The sequence below is a fragment of the Candoia aspera genome, chromosome 1, assembly GCF_035149785.1.
Source record: "Candoia aspera isolate rCanAsp1 chromosome 1, rCanAsp1.hap2, whole genome shotgun sequence".
Taxonomy (NCBI): Eukaryota; Metazoa; Chordata; class Lepidosauria; order Squamata; family Boidae; genus Candoia; species Candoia aspera.
In genome coordinates this window covers 330884098-330900976 of record NC_086153.1, presented here as the reverse complement: position 1 = coordinate 330900976, position 16879 = coordinate 330884098, and the positions used below count along the sequence as shown (strand labels likewise).

At 41.9% G+C, this 16879-nt stretch overlaps 1 protein-coding gene across 2 annotated transcripts in view; it reads right to left on the bottom strand.

The window, feature by feature from the left end:
• The window catches only part of PGPEP1 (pyroglutamyl-peptidase I), a 30771-nt gene extending 15770 nt beyond the window's left edge, over nt 1-15001 (bottom strand). Inside the window, exons 1-2 of one of the 2 annotated variants that reach the window (XM_063290689.1) lie at nt 14826-15001; nt 8223-8275 (exon numbers count right to left, since the gene is read on the bottom strand). Coding sequence is in view for 1 of the 2 variants with exons in the window: in XM_063290688.1 (XP_063146758.1) it covers nt 8223-8275; nt 14261-14294 (87 nt within the window). In the remaining variant the exon portion in view is untranslated. Of the gene's footprint in view, nt 1-8222; nt 8276-14260; nt 14379-14825 lie in introns of those variants that run through there. The other variant, XM_063290688.1, reaches the window with a different exon arrangement.
• Between the last annotated feature and the right edge of the window lie 1878 nt (nt 15002-16879).

The window sequence follows — 16879 nt, the reverse complement described above, 5'->3', positions numbered from 1 at the left end:
CTGAGAATGAAGCATAGCCTGAACAAGTAGCAACTACGTTGGTCCTCTGAAAAGTGCCCAGTTCAGGGGGGGGAAAAAATCTTAAGAAGCCTGAAAGCATGTTTTTTAAGCTAAACACATGCCTTTGAAGTAGCGATACTTCTATCATCAAAGCTTCAAAAAGTATTTTTTTAACCTTCTGATTTGAAAGCAGCTAAACATTAAATACTAGCACACAAAAAAGTCTCAAGGCATTTTAAAAAGGAAAGTACACTTTACTCCCTGCCTGGAAAAAAAACCCTGCAATACAACTATATATATTATATACACACACACACACTCGCACCAAGTACAGGAATTATATTCAGTTATAAAGGAGGGGGATCAATTCCCCCTCCCCAGTCAGACGAACTTATTATCGCCTGCCTTGTGTACCTGACAAACAGTAAAACTGAATGTGTGTGACCGATTCCCTGACCCCTTCACAATGGGCTGCTTTGTGAGTTTCTAATATCCTTATCTGGCCTGTCTAGACGCCCTGACAGCAATTGTCCATGCGGATGTCGGGACGCGCTCTGACCTCACTCCTCGCCGGCCTCTGGAGGGGGGGCCACGAATAAAAGGCGACAGGAGCCAATTAACTTCACAGTCTAGAGGGCACACCTGGGCCTCTAAGCAACCTGCTGGAGGCAGGCAGGAAATCAAAGTCACCCCTTTTTTAAAAGCAACTTTGAAAGCAAGTTCCCTAAAACAGCAAATAGCCCGTTTTAACTTCACAGCCCCAGAGAAGTGGGAATACGAGCATTTGAACTTCGGAAAAACTGTCCCTTTCAGATGTCGGTATTTCACTAAGCATCTGCGTGTATGTGCAGATGGGCACACAAATGGGCATTTGTTTTGAGCAGGAGAGATCACGTTTGACTCAAACCTCTGTATTTAAGCCAAATCAAAGTAACTTTACTTAACCATTTGCAGAGAATCCCACAGCCGACTCAGAGGACTTTTCGAACCATTCCTCTTTGGCTTTGTTGAAGATTAAGTCACGGTTTTCCACCCCCACCCTCCATGTCCCCTTGAGTGCTTCCAAGTCGGACAGTCCAAGGCTGGGACATGTATTCAACTGCGAAGAAATCCTTCAATAAGAGAAAGGAACTGGGGAAAGGAGTTTCTTTCTTTTCCCCTCCTTCTTCCTCTAAAGCTTTAGGATGCCGGATAAAGCCCACGATGTAATAAACCAAGAGTCCGCTTAGCCTCCCTCAAACCAGGGAGGATTTACAAAGATTGTTTAATTGATTTTTTTGTCTATTAAAATGCAGATCACACCGTCTGGAACTCAGAAACTCAGACACAGGTCTTTGTGTCCACTCAGCTCCATGAAGTCTTGTCTGCCACAGGCACAATGCTCCAGTTGCATGCGTTCAAAGGCAGGCTGTTCCCTTTCTTTTGTCTGGGCCTCTTCAGGCTGGGGAGAGAACAGAGGCAAAAAAAGCCAATCCTTGCTGCACACAAACATGCTCCCCTACTCAGGGGAAGGTGCAGGCTGAGAGGGGAGAAAGAGATTTTTTGAACAAAAAAGAATGCGCCAAGGTTTCTCTTTAATTGGAGCAGAAACTCAAGGCAGCCCAACCACCCTTCACAAGTTTACTCAGAAGTAGACCCCACTTAGTGCAGTAGCCTTGACTTCCAGGAAAATGTGCACCGAACTGCCGCCATAAATCAGCAAATGAGATGGGGGGGGGGAAATGGAAGGATTAAGGAAATGCTCTCAATTAGACCGCAATTTTAAAATGCAAAGGCTTCGAAAATTGTTGAAGAAATACAAATACAAAGAAGCACTCAGCATTCCCCCGACTCTCACACAGGCAGGAATGATAAAGACAGGGTGGAGGCCTGGGCCCAGCCAGCAACAGCAACCACAAGATGCACATACTGTGTTCCCCAGTTCTGGACTGAAACACAGGAAGTTCTCAGACAGAAGAAGCGAGGTGCCTAATCCAGCAAACTCTTTCTCACAGTGGTCAGCAAAATGCCTCTGGGAGGACCATGATTAATTAATTACTCAATTAACTTACTTGCCTGTGTCTGTATGCCTACTCTTTGTGCCACATTCTTATCCACATCAGAATCTCAGCTGTCACTTTAAAAAGGAAGCTAAAAGGTCCTAACACCCAAGTTCCTAGCCCTCAGGAATGGTGTGCAAGGGGGAAGAACGTTGCACTGTGCACAGAATTCTAGCCCATGACTTAAAACATGAAATCCGTACCCAAGGTATACTTCTCTGAACGTGGAGGTTCTATATATTCTTCATGACTGATTGTCTCTGATGGTCAGGAATTACTCTAAATCCTAGCATCAGAATAGCTCCCACTGATCTCTTTATACCAACCATGATTTTATAAACATTTATAACACCTATTCTCGTTTTTTTAACTGAAAAGCTTCACACACATTAACCTCTTCTTCCACCTGTCAACTGCCTGATTTGACTGTTCATTTTCTGCACCTTCCCTAACTCTAAAATGTCCTTCAGAACATGCAGCACCAACCAGAATTGTGTGGCCCCTACTTCCAGTTCCCACAAAGGCTTAAGAGACAGTTAGACCTGGGCCTCCTTTGGATTCCTCTGAAGCCAGTAAGAATCCTCCAAACTTCAAGATCTATTTTAGTCAGTTTCTTTACTATACTTTATTAACAAGACTTTCAGAGCGATATGCAGTTACAATTGTACATACAATAAAATCATCTGAAAAGGAAGTATTTGATCATACATCCCAGATTAGTCAACAGGAAAAAAAAAGTCACCAAGCTCTTCAACAAAAGGGCCTGCCGGGAAAAATCTGTCATCTTAAGTAATTAAGTAATAGCTCCAAAGAACAACATCTATATTACCAGCACACTTATGCAAGTTTGGGCAAATTTTAAATCTATTCAAATCACTTTAAAAAATCCCCTATAATTAACTAAGGCAACGATCTTACATATACTTCACTAAAGAGCAAGCCCCACTGAATTCTGAGAAATTACTTTCTAAGGAAATACACATAGAATAGGGCTGTGTGACTTCATAATCATCACTGTTAGCTCCCTTGGTCACTCCAAGATGAGGAAGTCTGAGAGCGCAGGGTTCAAAACTGCTGGTCAACAGAGAGAGAGAGAAAGGATATGAAAAATAAAGGCCTATTTACTTAATTTACACAATTAGAATCAACTTACCAGCACACATTTGTACTGTACAGTAATAGAAAAGGCATCTAATTTGGCCCCAAAAGGGGTGGGCCCAGGGACAGTTCACCAAGTACGGTATTAAATGGACCCCCTTCTCTTCTGCGATGCATGCTGGTAGCCAGGATTATCCCAAAGGAGACTCACCTCCACCCAGGAGTCAGTGGATCCATATCAAACACAACTAGCTGCTTTTTAAAAACCAAGGAGGAGACCCGAACACAGACAGCTGCAAGCCAGACATCTGGCTGGCCATTAGTTGGCAGCAATTGATTAGAGTTGGGGGTTTAATTTAAAAGCATTTGAGGAGAGTATTCCCAGAGCTCCAGACTCAGAAGGGGAGGGGGCTTGCAACCAGACAGGGGTAAGGAGGAGAAGAGATACTTCTTAGGTCACCCAGTGAGCTATGCTGAAATACACTTTACAGCCTGGACCACATTTAGCTCCACAGTTGCACAATACTCGTATCAACTTCAGCTGTCGCTCTACAAAGGAAGGAAAAAGCTCATCACACACAAATTCCTCTTATGGACAGCACTGTGTGCAGAATGCTAACCCTGGAAGATCTCCACTCTGACTGTAAAACAGAGTCCTACTCCTACTGCTATATTTGCAAAAACTGGATTGAATGACAGAGTAATGCCTCCTGAAGCTAGAATCTCAGAAGCTAGAAAGATAGGACATGAAAACCAGCTCCACTGAGGAGGTTTGGTGTCCATCTTTTGGTTGAGGGATACACACACACACATGTACATATACATACACACACATGCTTTTTATGTCAGGATCATGCAAATTGGGAGGATTGCAATTATAATCATGCATCTTGGCAAAGAATTTCAGGAGGAAATGCACGGCACAAAAGCCCACCATGTCCCTCTTGAACGCTGAGCCCGGGAAAAAAGAGGACAAGGTTGTTTATGATTTACATCCAGGAGAGAAAAGAAAAACAAGATGACACCCCTTTTTTTGGCACACAAAAAAAACTTTAAAACAAGGAAGGGAGAAGCTTGGAAGGCAGGCAACTTGATGTAGTCATAGATTTGAAAGACTTTCAGAATTCATCAAGAAAGAAGTATGTGTTGGAAATGAGGGAGAACTGAGAACATTTCCAAGAAGGAACTGTGCACATGAAATCTAGAAATGGGATCCTAACTAGGAAAAACTTGAGTTGGTTAACTTCAAGGTAAGGCCAGCACCAGGCTACAGTAACAATTCATGCAAGACTTAGACTGGCAGCATTGATGGATACCTTCTAGATCAGTGTTTCTCAACCTTGGCAACTTTAACATCTGTGGACTTAACTCCCAGAAATCCCTAGCCAGCATGAATTCCCAGCCAGAATTTTGGGAGTTGAATTCCATGCATCTTAAAGTTGCCAAGATTGAGAAACACTGTTCTAGATTATATGTGAACTTCCAGGAGGCTAGATGCCAAGATTGAGACAATTAAGAGAGCACATATTAAGCACATAATAATACATAATTAAGACAATTAAGAGAGCTAGTTTGGCCTAGTGGTTAAGGTGCTGGGCTAGAAACCAGGAGACTGAGAGTTCTAGTCCCGCCTTAGGCATGAAAGCCTGCTGGGTGACCTTGGGCCAGTCCCTCCCTCTCAGCCCAACCCACCTCACAGGGTTGTTGTTGTGGGGAAAAGATGAGGAGGAAGGAGTATTAGGTATGTTCGCTGCCTTGAGTTATTTAGAAAAAAAATAAAGGTGGGATAGAAAACAAACAAACATATCTATGGTACCTTCAAGGTAGATCCCTCATGGCTCCAAAAATTAAGATATATTACAAAATATTAACATTCTAAAGATGTCACTCGACTGTTCTTTAAATGAAGGGCATGGATGAGGTCACTGTGCTCAGGCAGAATTTTCTATGATAGATCATGACAAAACTGTGTTCTTCCTCCCCACCAACTGTTAAGCTGTTGTTCGATCAAAGTCATGCACACGCACCCAGCCTTCCCACAGAGCAACCCCTGGGGAAGCTTCTTTCTCAGCAGATCCTTGTAACCTGACAAAACAACATGATTTGGTTTCACATCAGTGGCCCTTCCAACCCTACAGAAAAGTTCTAAGCTGACTGTTAACAGCTGGCTGTGCCAGATGAACAAATGCTTCCAGGTGAGTAGCCAAGTCCCAAAGCACAACTTTGAGCCTCACCTCCTCCACTTGCCCACAACACCCACATACAGTTAAGAGCACAAATAAACTTCACTACAACCAACAGGTGCTTTTGGGTTTTTTTTTTTCTGGCAAAGGTGGCTGCACACTTGTTTAGAGCCCTCAGCATCAACACAGCTGGGTAAGAGAGGCAAAGAAAACCACATATTCGCCCATAGAGTTGATCAGTTTCATCTAAACTAGGGTTTCTCAACCAGGGTTCCGTGGAACCCTAGGGTTCCGTGAGAGGTCACTAGGAGTTCCCCGGGAGATCACAATTTATTAAAAAAATTATTTCAAATTCGGGCAACTTCACATTAAAGAGTTAAGTTTCATTCTTTATTTTTAGTTTAGGAACACTGTTAATCCATATAGACAGGCCTACCCATGAAATGAATATAATAATTTTGTAACTTCCGGCCTATATTTGAGCCTGAATGTGCAGGAGTTCCCCGAAGCCTGAAAAATATTTCAAAGGTTCCTCCAGGGTCGAAAAGTTGAGAAACGCTGATCTACACTGATCTGCAGGAAGAATAATTCATTTCGCCTGCTCCTTAGCCTCTGCAAATGCTCCGCCATAGTTTTTTCCAAGCACAAGCTAAGGGGGCAACTGTGCACAAAACTGCTTTGAAGATGACGACCTGCTAAGGGAAGAGTTTATGAGAGGTAGAAGAAGGTGGAAGGCTAAGCAACAGTTTATTTTTTTTTAAAGGCTGATGCTTTTTGGAAGTCCAAAAACAGGGAATGAAGACCACCGTCTGCCTTGCTATGGCCCCCAAAGCAGGTAGAGTGACCGTGAATAGGATTCCTCAGGCGCCTGAAAGGAGATCATACAGAAGGCCAATACATTTGCTATCACTCCAGAGTACAAGACCCAGAATAATGAATTTAAGATACAGGGACGCATATTCCTTTTGAATGTTACTAAAAAATTCCTTAGAGTAAAGGCAATCTGTCAATGAAATCAATTAGTCCTAGTGGATACATTCTTCACTGGATATATTCAAGCAGAAGCTGATCAGTCATTTATTCGGAATGCTTTAATGTGGATTTCTACATTAAGGAAGAGATTGGGCTTGATGGCTTATGTGGCTCCTTCCAACCCAATGCTTCTATGGAAGTTCCATTAAGCCCAGACTAAGCTAAGTTTAATTTCCAGAGACTTAGTTAATGGCTGAGTTTCATTTCCATAAAGTTAGTGTATGGATCGGTTTCCAACTGTTCCATTTGACTAATCCATCTGCTGCCAAAAATAAGGTAATCATTGTTTTTTGCCTCTTACCATTGAGTAATAAAAGACAGGGCTATCTACGGGATGTGGTCAAAAATGTCAAGGCAGTGGCCACAATGGTGTGATTGAAGCTCCACCTTTTTAAAAACATGTTGCGGATAAAAATGGGTGGAGCTTCAATTACACCACTGTGGCCACTGTCTTGATTTTTTTTTTTAACCATACCATGTGGACACTCCTGAAGCAAGGATAGGTATTCCTGTAGTGAACAGCCACTCACAGATTAAAGTTTTAAGGCTCTCCACATTGATGTGTTAAGTCAGTAGCTTCATCCTGTAGCAGTGAGTTCCACAACCTAGTTCTGTGAAAGCAGTCCTGTGCTTATACCACAGTTCATGGGAAGGATTGAACTGAAGACACCCTTGAACACTCACCTTATGGCTCTGCCCTACAAATCTACAAACTACTGACAGCAGCTGTATTTTTTGTGCTTTGCATACTTTGAAAATGATTTGGAAGAAGTATTTTGGAACTTACTGAATAGGGTGCCTCTCTTGCTGTTCATTAATGCAGCAGCTTTTTTTCATGCTCACATGGAAACCTGAAAAAAGCTGGGCTGCTTTAACCAACAGCAGAAAAATGATGCACTCTTGCTAAGGGCCAGAGCACTTCCAAATTATTTTGCAAAATATGCCCAATCCTAGTAATTTTCTTCATCTTGGACTTCATTCAGCCTCATCTCACAAGGCAAAGTCACCCCCAATTTCCTAGCCCCTCAGAGACAGGAATTGTAAACATTTACAAGGAAAGTGTACAAAAATTGGATTTAAAACATTTTTTTTCAGCTGGACTGATGACAGTGATTATTTCTTTGCCATTTGGAACGATTTCAAGGGTTTTAAAAAACACAGGACTAATGCCAACTTAGCGGAGACATTCCCCATACTCACTCACACATGATGGCATACCTTTTCAAAATGCTATCTAGACAACAAATACGATCTAAACAGAGAATGCTGATTTATCCCTTTGGAATCACTGTTTCATTATGAAGTGTTTTAGCTGATAAGTTTTAGTTAATAATTTTGTTAGGATTATTTTAAACAACGGAAAGAATCTTAACTTCTGATAAGGATCTTCATATACTCAGATAATCATTACTCAGAGCAGAAAACATCTGCTTTTGTCTAGAAAAAGTTATTACTCTGCAGAGGAGAACATACTAAGAAGTTCCTGAAAAACCCTAAACTGTGAAGTCAAGAAGACAGGCCAGGAGGAGGCAAGGACAAACGACTATTATAACTCTGCCGTTAAAACTGCATGGATGTAGTCACCAGTAATCAAATTTAACTTAAGAGGGGCTTTATATATATAAAAAAAAAACCTTCCAGAAGGATCACTTCCTTAGAATCAGGCTTAAATGGTTTTTTGGACTTTTTTGAGAAATGGTTAGTGATTATAAAGTAATGCTGACCTGCCAATTATTACCAATAATATGCACTGAAAATGACTTGTTTTTGGCCAATGACAAAGCCAAGAAGGTGGCGTCATATTGGCAGCTTAAGATTTGATCTGGATACGAAAGAAGAACTGAAGCATTTGAAAATACATGTCTTTTACCTGAACTGCAATCCAGCTGGCGTTGACAGAATATTCTCCAAATGGACCGAACCCTGAAATTATAGGAAAATATTTCTTTTTACCACGATAGCACTTGCTTTTATGCATTGATCAGTCTAAATTGGCCCTTTTATAGGTTGCTAACATCAAAATATAGCAAGTAATTATCATGGGTCATGTACATTCTTTCTCTCACCAAGGATTGGTTCTCCCTTCCTACTTGCAAATCACACTTTAAGGGAGGTTAAAAAGAAAAGGCACATCATGAACTTCAAGGCTGTGAGGATTTGAACATGAGTCTCAATCGAAGCGAACATGAGTCTCCCCCATCTTTGTCACCACCATGAAATTCTCACTGTTTGATTTCACATACTATACTAATAAATGGGGTTGTCAATTTGCTTTTGGATTATGGTGTGTGAACTTGGTTGCTAAGTTCATACACACAATTGAATTTCATTATAATTAAGCAAATCACAGCTTGATATGATAGGCAAACCAGGTGTTTTTCTCCCTCCTGCAAGTCCTGTATGGGACATGCATAGGGTTCCTTGACTCATGACTTTGTCTAAAAATATCCATTTAAAAGTTTGGAAAAAAAAATAGATCTCTTCTCCCTTACTTTCTTGGACTGTTCAAAATGTGGTTGATAGCAAGTTAGTTAGAACCAGCTATTTTCCAAGAACGTGATGGAATTCAGATTACATATACGCATGGACATACACAGAGGCTTATTTATTAGCCCAATTTATTTCATAGGCAGATGTCTTTTCCCAATTAATCCATTTAGTCAGAAAACCAGAGTTACATGATCTGTGCCATCCTTAAACCTACTTAGCAACACCCAAGCCTGATCCTGGGTATGCTTACTTAGAAAATAATGGATACCTTGTTCAGTGGGACATTAGAAAAGAGGTATAGTTCTAACTATTTTGAGAATTTCTACAAATAATGAAATATATACCAAAGGCCTAAGCATCAATGCCTGACACTTCCAAGAAGGAAAGGATTTTATATAGCAAGGAAAACAAAGTGATTTCTCTCTGATTGAAATAATGGATATCTGCCACCCAGACAGCACATAGGTCCAAACAGATCAATAGTTTGATGTGATCTCATACAGCTCCTCATACATCTTGGTTCAGAGTTACCTGACATGGAATTGAATATATTTTTACATGTTTATTACTTCCCCCCCAAGATCCAAATTAGTTTTTTTTTCTTCCATAACCTGAAGAGTCCATTACCTTGAAAACAAAACAAAACAAAAAACATTGTGGTTCTTTAAAGTCAAATATACAGTACTGCTTGTTTTTAACTGTTGCTTCTGTAGACACTTCCAGGTTTCTTCAGGAGGAAGAGCAATATAAAATTTAAATGAATTATGATTTGCATTGCCCTCAGCATAACTTATCATATAAACACAAATATACCTTAAAATTGTGCTAGACCCATTCTGCACACTATTATTATTTATTTGATTTATATAGCCACCCATCTCACATATGCGGTTCTGGGCAGCTTACAATAAAATAGATAAAAACAAATAAAATACATAATATAAAATAAAAACATATGGCTGCTGAGCTTCATAAAATAACCATCAATAAAGCCAAGAGATAGGCTGCATCACACTCCCGGGGCCCCAGGCCCGGGCACAAAACCAAATCTTTAGGGTTGGGGCTAACCTAATCTCAGGTGGAATGATGTTCCAGAGAGCAGGCACCATGGCAGGAAAGCCTCTCCTCCTGGGCCCCGCCAGCCAACACTCCTCAGCTGATGGCACCCGGAGCATACCCCTCCTGCTGGACTGGGTGGGATGGGTAGAAACAACTGGGGAGAGATGATCCTGTAAGTAGCCCACTCCCAAGGCATGAAGGGCTTTAAAGGAACTACCAGCACCTTGAATTGCGTCCAGAAGCCAATGTAGTTTGCGGAACAGCGGTGTCACATGCATCAAAAACCCGACACTATTAACTGCCTGCAACACCTCATTCTGCCTGCACAAGCTGAAGCTTTTGAATGCTCCTCAAGGGCAGCCCCATGTACAGCATGTTGCAATAGTCCAATCTGGAGGTCACATGGGCTATAAGTTGGTCTGTGTAATGCAAGACATATTCTTTCCTATTTAATGCAGAACCACCTATGCAATCCTTTTCTGAAAGGGGAAGCAGCACCCCCTCCCAAAATATGCATGTTTACTCAGAAGTAAATACACTAAACTTCATGGGATTTTATTCCAAAGTATTGCACATTGTATCATGGGTGAATTCTCCTGCTCACATTTGTTGCCTTCCCATCTTCTTGCTTTGGTCTCCCCATAAAATCAAACACCTCCACGCCCAGCCCAGATAGTGGAACATCCAGCTCAAGACAGTGGCAGCATTTACAAGAGCTCAGCCTATTTCAGCTTCAAAGCTTTTCAAACTATGTAAAACTGAGGAACAGAGTGACAAGTTCACGCTGCACTAAGCCATCATTTGGTTTGTCATCTTTTTTTACAAGACGTGGCTTATGTCTTAGCTAATTACATCGTACTCAATAAATAATGGTTAATAAACATTGCATATAAACACAGTTTATATCTAGGTTGCACTTTTGTATTAACTATTTCTAGCTGCCCAGAGAAGTTGCTATTCAGCAGCCTGTCAAAGAAAACAGAATCCTTCCCCAAATCTATGTGGTATGAAGTCTGATGCTTTCTTCCATATCAGGTTTTACAAACTAAGCAGTTTCTTGGGAAAAGTAGACTTCCAAAAGAATATATCTGAGACACAAAGGTTAGAAGAATGGCCTGCTTTGGCTTTTTAATAAATAACTTTGTTAACTACCAAGCCATAGCTGGTACTTGTAGATGTTCTACCCGGAGTAAAGGTAAAGAAGTTCAAGACATGTGAGATGTCACTTTTTTTCCAATAATATGCTTGAATGGCTGCCCCATTGCTCCTAGAGAAACAGGTGGAAAAATCATGAAAAAATAGCTTACAAGGAAATAATGCATAGGGTCTCATAAATGCCTTCATCATGCCAGAATATATATATAAAAAGCTTTTCCTAATTTTACCACAAAAGGCTCTTGGTTGCCTAGAGCAGCATTTTTATCCATCATAGCTGAAAAGGGGTTTCCAAGTCTAGTATAAGTTTTAAAGTTAGACAAAGCCTTATTTCCAAATATTTATTTATATTACAAATAAACACAAAAAAAACTAGTAAGTCCTTCACATTTAAGTGTTAAGCCTCACCCCACATCCCAGTGATATATGGAAGCTAGCGTGCATAATTCCAGAAGCGATTTATCTGGATTGTGTCAATCTTAGAGCAAAGAGATGCCAAATTATAAAAAAGAGATTTCTAGGATAAGATCTCAAGACAAAAGCAAGACACAGTTAGAGTAAAAGGGAAAGTGGCTGTGCACACTATACCGCAATGTGGTTTGTATCATTTTGGTTGAGTGTGTTGTGTGAACTTAGCCGCTGTGTTTTGTAAAGCACTGTTTATGGCTCAACATGTGGCTTGAATTAAACCTACTGTGGTTCATTCATTAAACCATGATTAAACTAATTCCATTTAGTGCAACATGTGAACCCAGTCAAAGTTATTTCTCCCAGTCACATCCATCAACATACGTCAATCCCACAAAGATGTTCTCCAGAATGCAGTGATTTTGCCAGCATGCCCACTACACGTAGTTCTCCATATTCTTTGTTGTCAGGAAGAAAAAGATAAACACCCTTCACCAAGGTTTCTGGGCCTGATTGTACTCACCAGAGATAACCAATTATGGGCAAACCAGGTAGATCTGTTCTGATACCCCAAAGATTCTAATTTTTAAAAAGGTACATTCCAAGAATCTTTCCTCGTTTTGAAAATAAAGAGAGTTGTAAAAGCTATTTGTAATTCCAGAGAACTGGACATTCTACAGGTGCCGGCTACATAGCTAAGGCACCAAGAGATGAAGAGAAGCCTCCTCCTCCTCCTCCTCCTCCCCCTTTGCCCCCACCCCAGGCAGAAGGCTCCTTTGTGCTCCCTTCTTTCTTGCTTAACCAAGGCTGTTGCTATCAGATAAGAATTCAATAGAGTATTTTGGAATCCCTCTGGGCACCCTCTCACTAGAAGCTGCCAAGGCTAATTAGCAGGAAACCAGCTGCTCCCAGCTGCCAGATTTTTATGGGATTATCTTGATCCTGAGAGGAGCTACATGTACAAGCACATGTTCTTCAGGGCACTTGGCATGCTCCAATGCACCAGCTCACGCTAACAACACAGCCATCAACAGGACAGTCAGACTATTTGAAGATTTCATCCTGACAAGGACTCAAGGGATCTAAAACGCCTGCATTGTATCCCACAGTCCACAGGTGTGTGAGCGCTTCACACCACAGAGCATGAACTGCGGCTTGCCAGAAAGCTCCCATTTCAGCCTCTGCAAGGGGGCACCATCACCTGGCACCTCTGCCAAAAGTTCACTGGACTCCTTCAGCTCCAATTAAGGCAGTATCAGTAAATCCCAAGGGCGCCTCCCTACTGCCACAACTCCAGCCACTGACGGGGCAGGGCAGGTGGAATTGTGTCTGTCCCTGGTCGAAAGACTGTTCTCGTACAGCCTTAAGGCTAACAGCAACCCCTTTTGTGCCCCGCAAGCCTTTCAGAGACAGGCCTCTCCTTCCCGCAACTTCATGTTGCCCCTCCTCTCCGACCCAACTTGCTGTTTCAAATAACCACTGCAGGGCTGAGGGAGTGTCAAGCAGTTACTGTTCCTTTCAAAGCTATTCTACTGTTACCAGGGTGTGGTTTCGGGGCTACACTGGCCTAGGACCTCAGGACCTGGAGGGAGGGAGGGAATCACATAGGCAGGGGAGGGAAATGTGACTTCAGGACCTCTTGCGTGACTTTAGATTTCCCAGCTGCCATCAGACTTTCTTTTGGGAACAGAAGGAAGGTACCAAAAGCAGGGAGGGGTAGAAGGGGAGAAACAAGCTCTCACACAAGCCTCTATGCAGATCCCACAGACAAATGTCCACACACAGCTACACTTTACATTTAATGGGATTTTCCCAGGAGGACAAATGGATCTTTTCCCCCTTAAAACAGGGAACATGAAAAATCAGTATCTACCATATTGTTAACAGGTAGCACCACCTTGAAATGATGGCAACAACACACTTTCTATGTCAGCAGAACAATCCCTAACCTTCTGCCAAACAACTCACACCAGAGGTTGTGCAGTAAGAACTCACCAAAAGATTCTCACACATCTATGTGTATCTTAAACAGAGAGGGTTCCTTCTAGCTCCTCCTTCACCAAACGGTACTAAGGAGCCTCCCTGCTCATCCACCCCAAAGCACTCATTTCCTATAAACTCTTAAGTTCTTGTAGAAAACAGATGAAGGATTATGAATAAGCAAAGTAAAAACAAACATGTCAAAAAGCTTCCCACTAGTTGGCAATAGCTTGTGGGGGCATTACTACAAGAGGCGAGTTAGCAAGGGTAAGGCAAATTAAAACAGAATAAAAGATTTACCGGAGAGACAGACACTGAGAGAAACACGGGAAGCAAGTCATGGGTTGGGTAGATTAGGATATAAATCAAACAGGACCGTTTTAAAAAGGATTGTATTACTCGATCTAGCTAATCCGGAATACCAATACCCCGGAGAACGCAATATTCAGGAAGGAAGGGGAGAAGACATACTTCAAATGAAAAACACCAGACGAAGAGTTAAAAAAAAAAAAAAAAACCGAAACAGAACTAGGATGACCCACTCTGTTATATGCATAAAACAGAAAGTTTACTGCGGGAAGAGCAAATTACTCCATGGGGCGTATTTTAAATTATACATCTCCCCTAGCCAGCAAAAGGAATGTCAGGTCTTAATGTTTATGCTGGGACCAAAAGAAAGGGGGAACTATTCTGGGGGGTTACTTAACGCGGGGGGAAGACGAAGCTCAACCCTCAAACCTTCCTCTTCCCTCCCCCTTTGGAATGCTCCCACTTCTCACGGCCCCCCTTCCTCTTGTCCTCCCCCTCCGCCCTTACCAGTCACCACTACGGGCCGCCGGGTCTTCTCCATGGCTTTCCTTCCTCCACTCTCTCCTTCCCGACCAACTTGAGACGACTGACTGAAGGAGTGAGCGGCAATCCCGCCCCACTCAGGACCTAGACCCCGCCCATTGAGAGAGATCTCGTGACCACACCCAAGCCCCACCCACTCGCCGCAGAAGGAGGCGGAGGCACAGCGCAGGGAAGAGAAACCATAGAGGAAGAATGCTTGCGGGCCTAGAGCGGCACAGCACGCTTGCCCTTGCTTTTTAATACATCACAAAGCACCTTCTTTCCCAATCTCCTTCTTCATTATAGGAGAGAAAAGAGGTTCTGCTCCATCAGCATATCGTCCGTGCTAAACTCCACAGATCAATGGCCATGACTTCCACACCAAAGTCACCTGGGAGTTGTAGTTCTCCCCCATTAATCCTATTGATCGCACTTTGGTCTAACATTATTTTTATTACTATTATATCTTATATCTTAATTTTATTTCTAGAATGGCATTGTTGCTGTTATCATTATATACTGCATTTCTTACAAACTTACTGTTACTTACCAAGTTAGAACATCAGTCCAATTATTCAGTGTTGTGACCATGGAGTGGCAGCACCTCTCCAAGGCTTCAGATACACATTTTCTAAACCCCACCAGGCTATATCACTGGGACCTTTTGCACACAAAGTAGATGTTGTACTACTCAGCTGACCTAGGAGAAGTCAAAGCTTGTAACTGTCACCTGTACTTTATCTTAGCTACAGTACTGGAAATAAGCAGCTGAGTCAGCTGAACTAATGAAACCCAGCCAATACCACAGCACTGAACAAAGGTTGCATTCCTGTTACTATTATAGTATGAACAAAGGTTGTGAAGCAAACAATTACCAGATGCCATTGACCAGTTTGGTTATATTTTCCAGGAAAACCTGCTGGATGTTTAATTTGTATATGTGCCCTTTACCTGCGACAAAGATCTTCTCAAGTGGTTGCTCGAAGTGTAAAATGTGTTTATTTCCAACTTTTCATTCAAGAGCTCAAGATGGTACAGTATACATAACACTCTCCCTCTCATTTTTCCCCAAAACAACAAACCTGCCTGGTAGCTTATGCTGAGATAAATTAATGGGCCCCTTTCACCCAGGGCAAGTGAAAGTGGACTAGAACTCTGCTTTTTCCTCACTGCTTCTTATGGAATATTTATCATACTGTATTCTTTGTTCTTCTCATGAAACATTGATCTTACTGTAGCAAGGATAATGCAACTTCTTGCGAATATCCAGCATACATTTTAACTCAGGGTTGTAAAATCAGTTTTTAAACAGAGCTACAGAAGTTGTTTTATTAAAATAACTGTTTTTAATGTCTTCACCCACCCATTATGATGCACCTTATTTCCCAGTAGAACTGAGATCCAGCTGACACGATAAACCATGGGTATGACTGGCTTTTAGTTTTCTGAAAAGTTGACTTGAGATGGGATATGATTGCACTCTGGTGTTACACACAAAAAGACTGCTCTTAAATTTACATGAAAGAACCTTCCAGTTGAACGGGTGGTGTGTGTGTGTGGGCGCGTGTGTGTGCCTTTGAGTCAGTCTTGACTCCTGTTGACTGCTGGGACCAGCCTTGGCAGCTAACATTGGCAATACGTTTGGAATTGGTTTGCCATTGCTTTTTTTCCTAGGGCTGAGAAAGAGTGACTGGACCCAAGTCCACAACTGGCTTTGTGCTTAAGGTGGGTCTATAGCAGTGTTTTTCAACCTTGGCAACTTTAAGATGTGTGGACTTCAACTCCCAGAATTCCCTATCCAGCATGCTGGATAGGGAATTCTGGGAGTTGAAGTCCACACATCTTAAAGTTGCCAAGGTTGAAAAACACTGGTCTTGAGTCTCCTGTTCCTAGCCTTGTGCCTTAACCATTACACCAAAATGTCTCTTGGTTGAATGGTACTATAGGAAAAATCTCCTAACAGAGAAAGTAGTTGAGAGGACAATCAGTTACCAGGACAAAGAGTTGATCACTGAAATGTCTTCACTGAATGTTTTCAAGCAGCAGCTGGACAACCATCTGTCAAGGATCCTTTCGTCTGGATTCCTGCACTGAACAGAGGGTTAGCTTCAGTGGCCCTTTCCAATTCTATGATTCCATGAATAAATCACAGTTGGCTGGCTTTTACAACAGTCTAAGCCATAAACTATGTTTTATGGATCACAGTAGCTGTGTTTATACAATGTCCTGAAGTAAACCAAGACATTGTGACTTTTCATATTGTGTCAACCAACTGAGAAATGCATAGATCTTTTGTTGCAGTTTCTGCCATCTTTTTGCTTCCTCAGGCAGACTGACTGTAAATCTGTTAATTGCTTAAGAACATGGGAAAAAGAGCTAATATAGTGTAGTAGTTAAGGTGCTGGACTGGCCACAAGGAGACCCAGGTTCATACTCCACCTTCAGCCACTGAAGCTTACTAATGAAAGCTCTTGATTGAAACGTGGGATATAAATCTAATAAATAAATTTCCATGCTATTTCTTCCAGTCTGGCATTTTGCTTCTCATGGCGTTAGACTGAACAGACAACCCAACAGTCTTTTAACAGGGGATTTGATCCATTC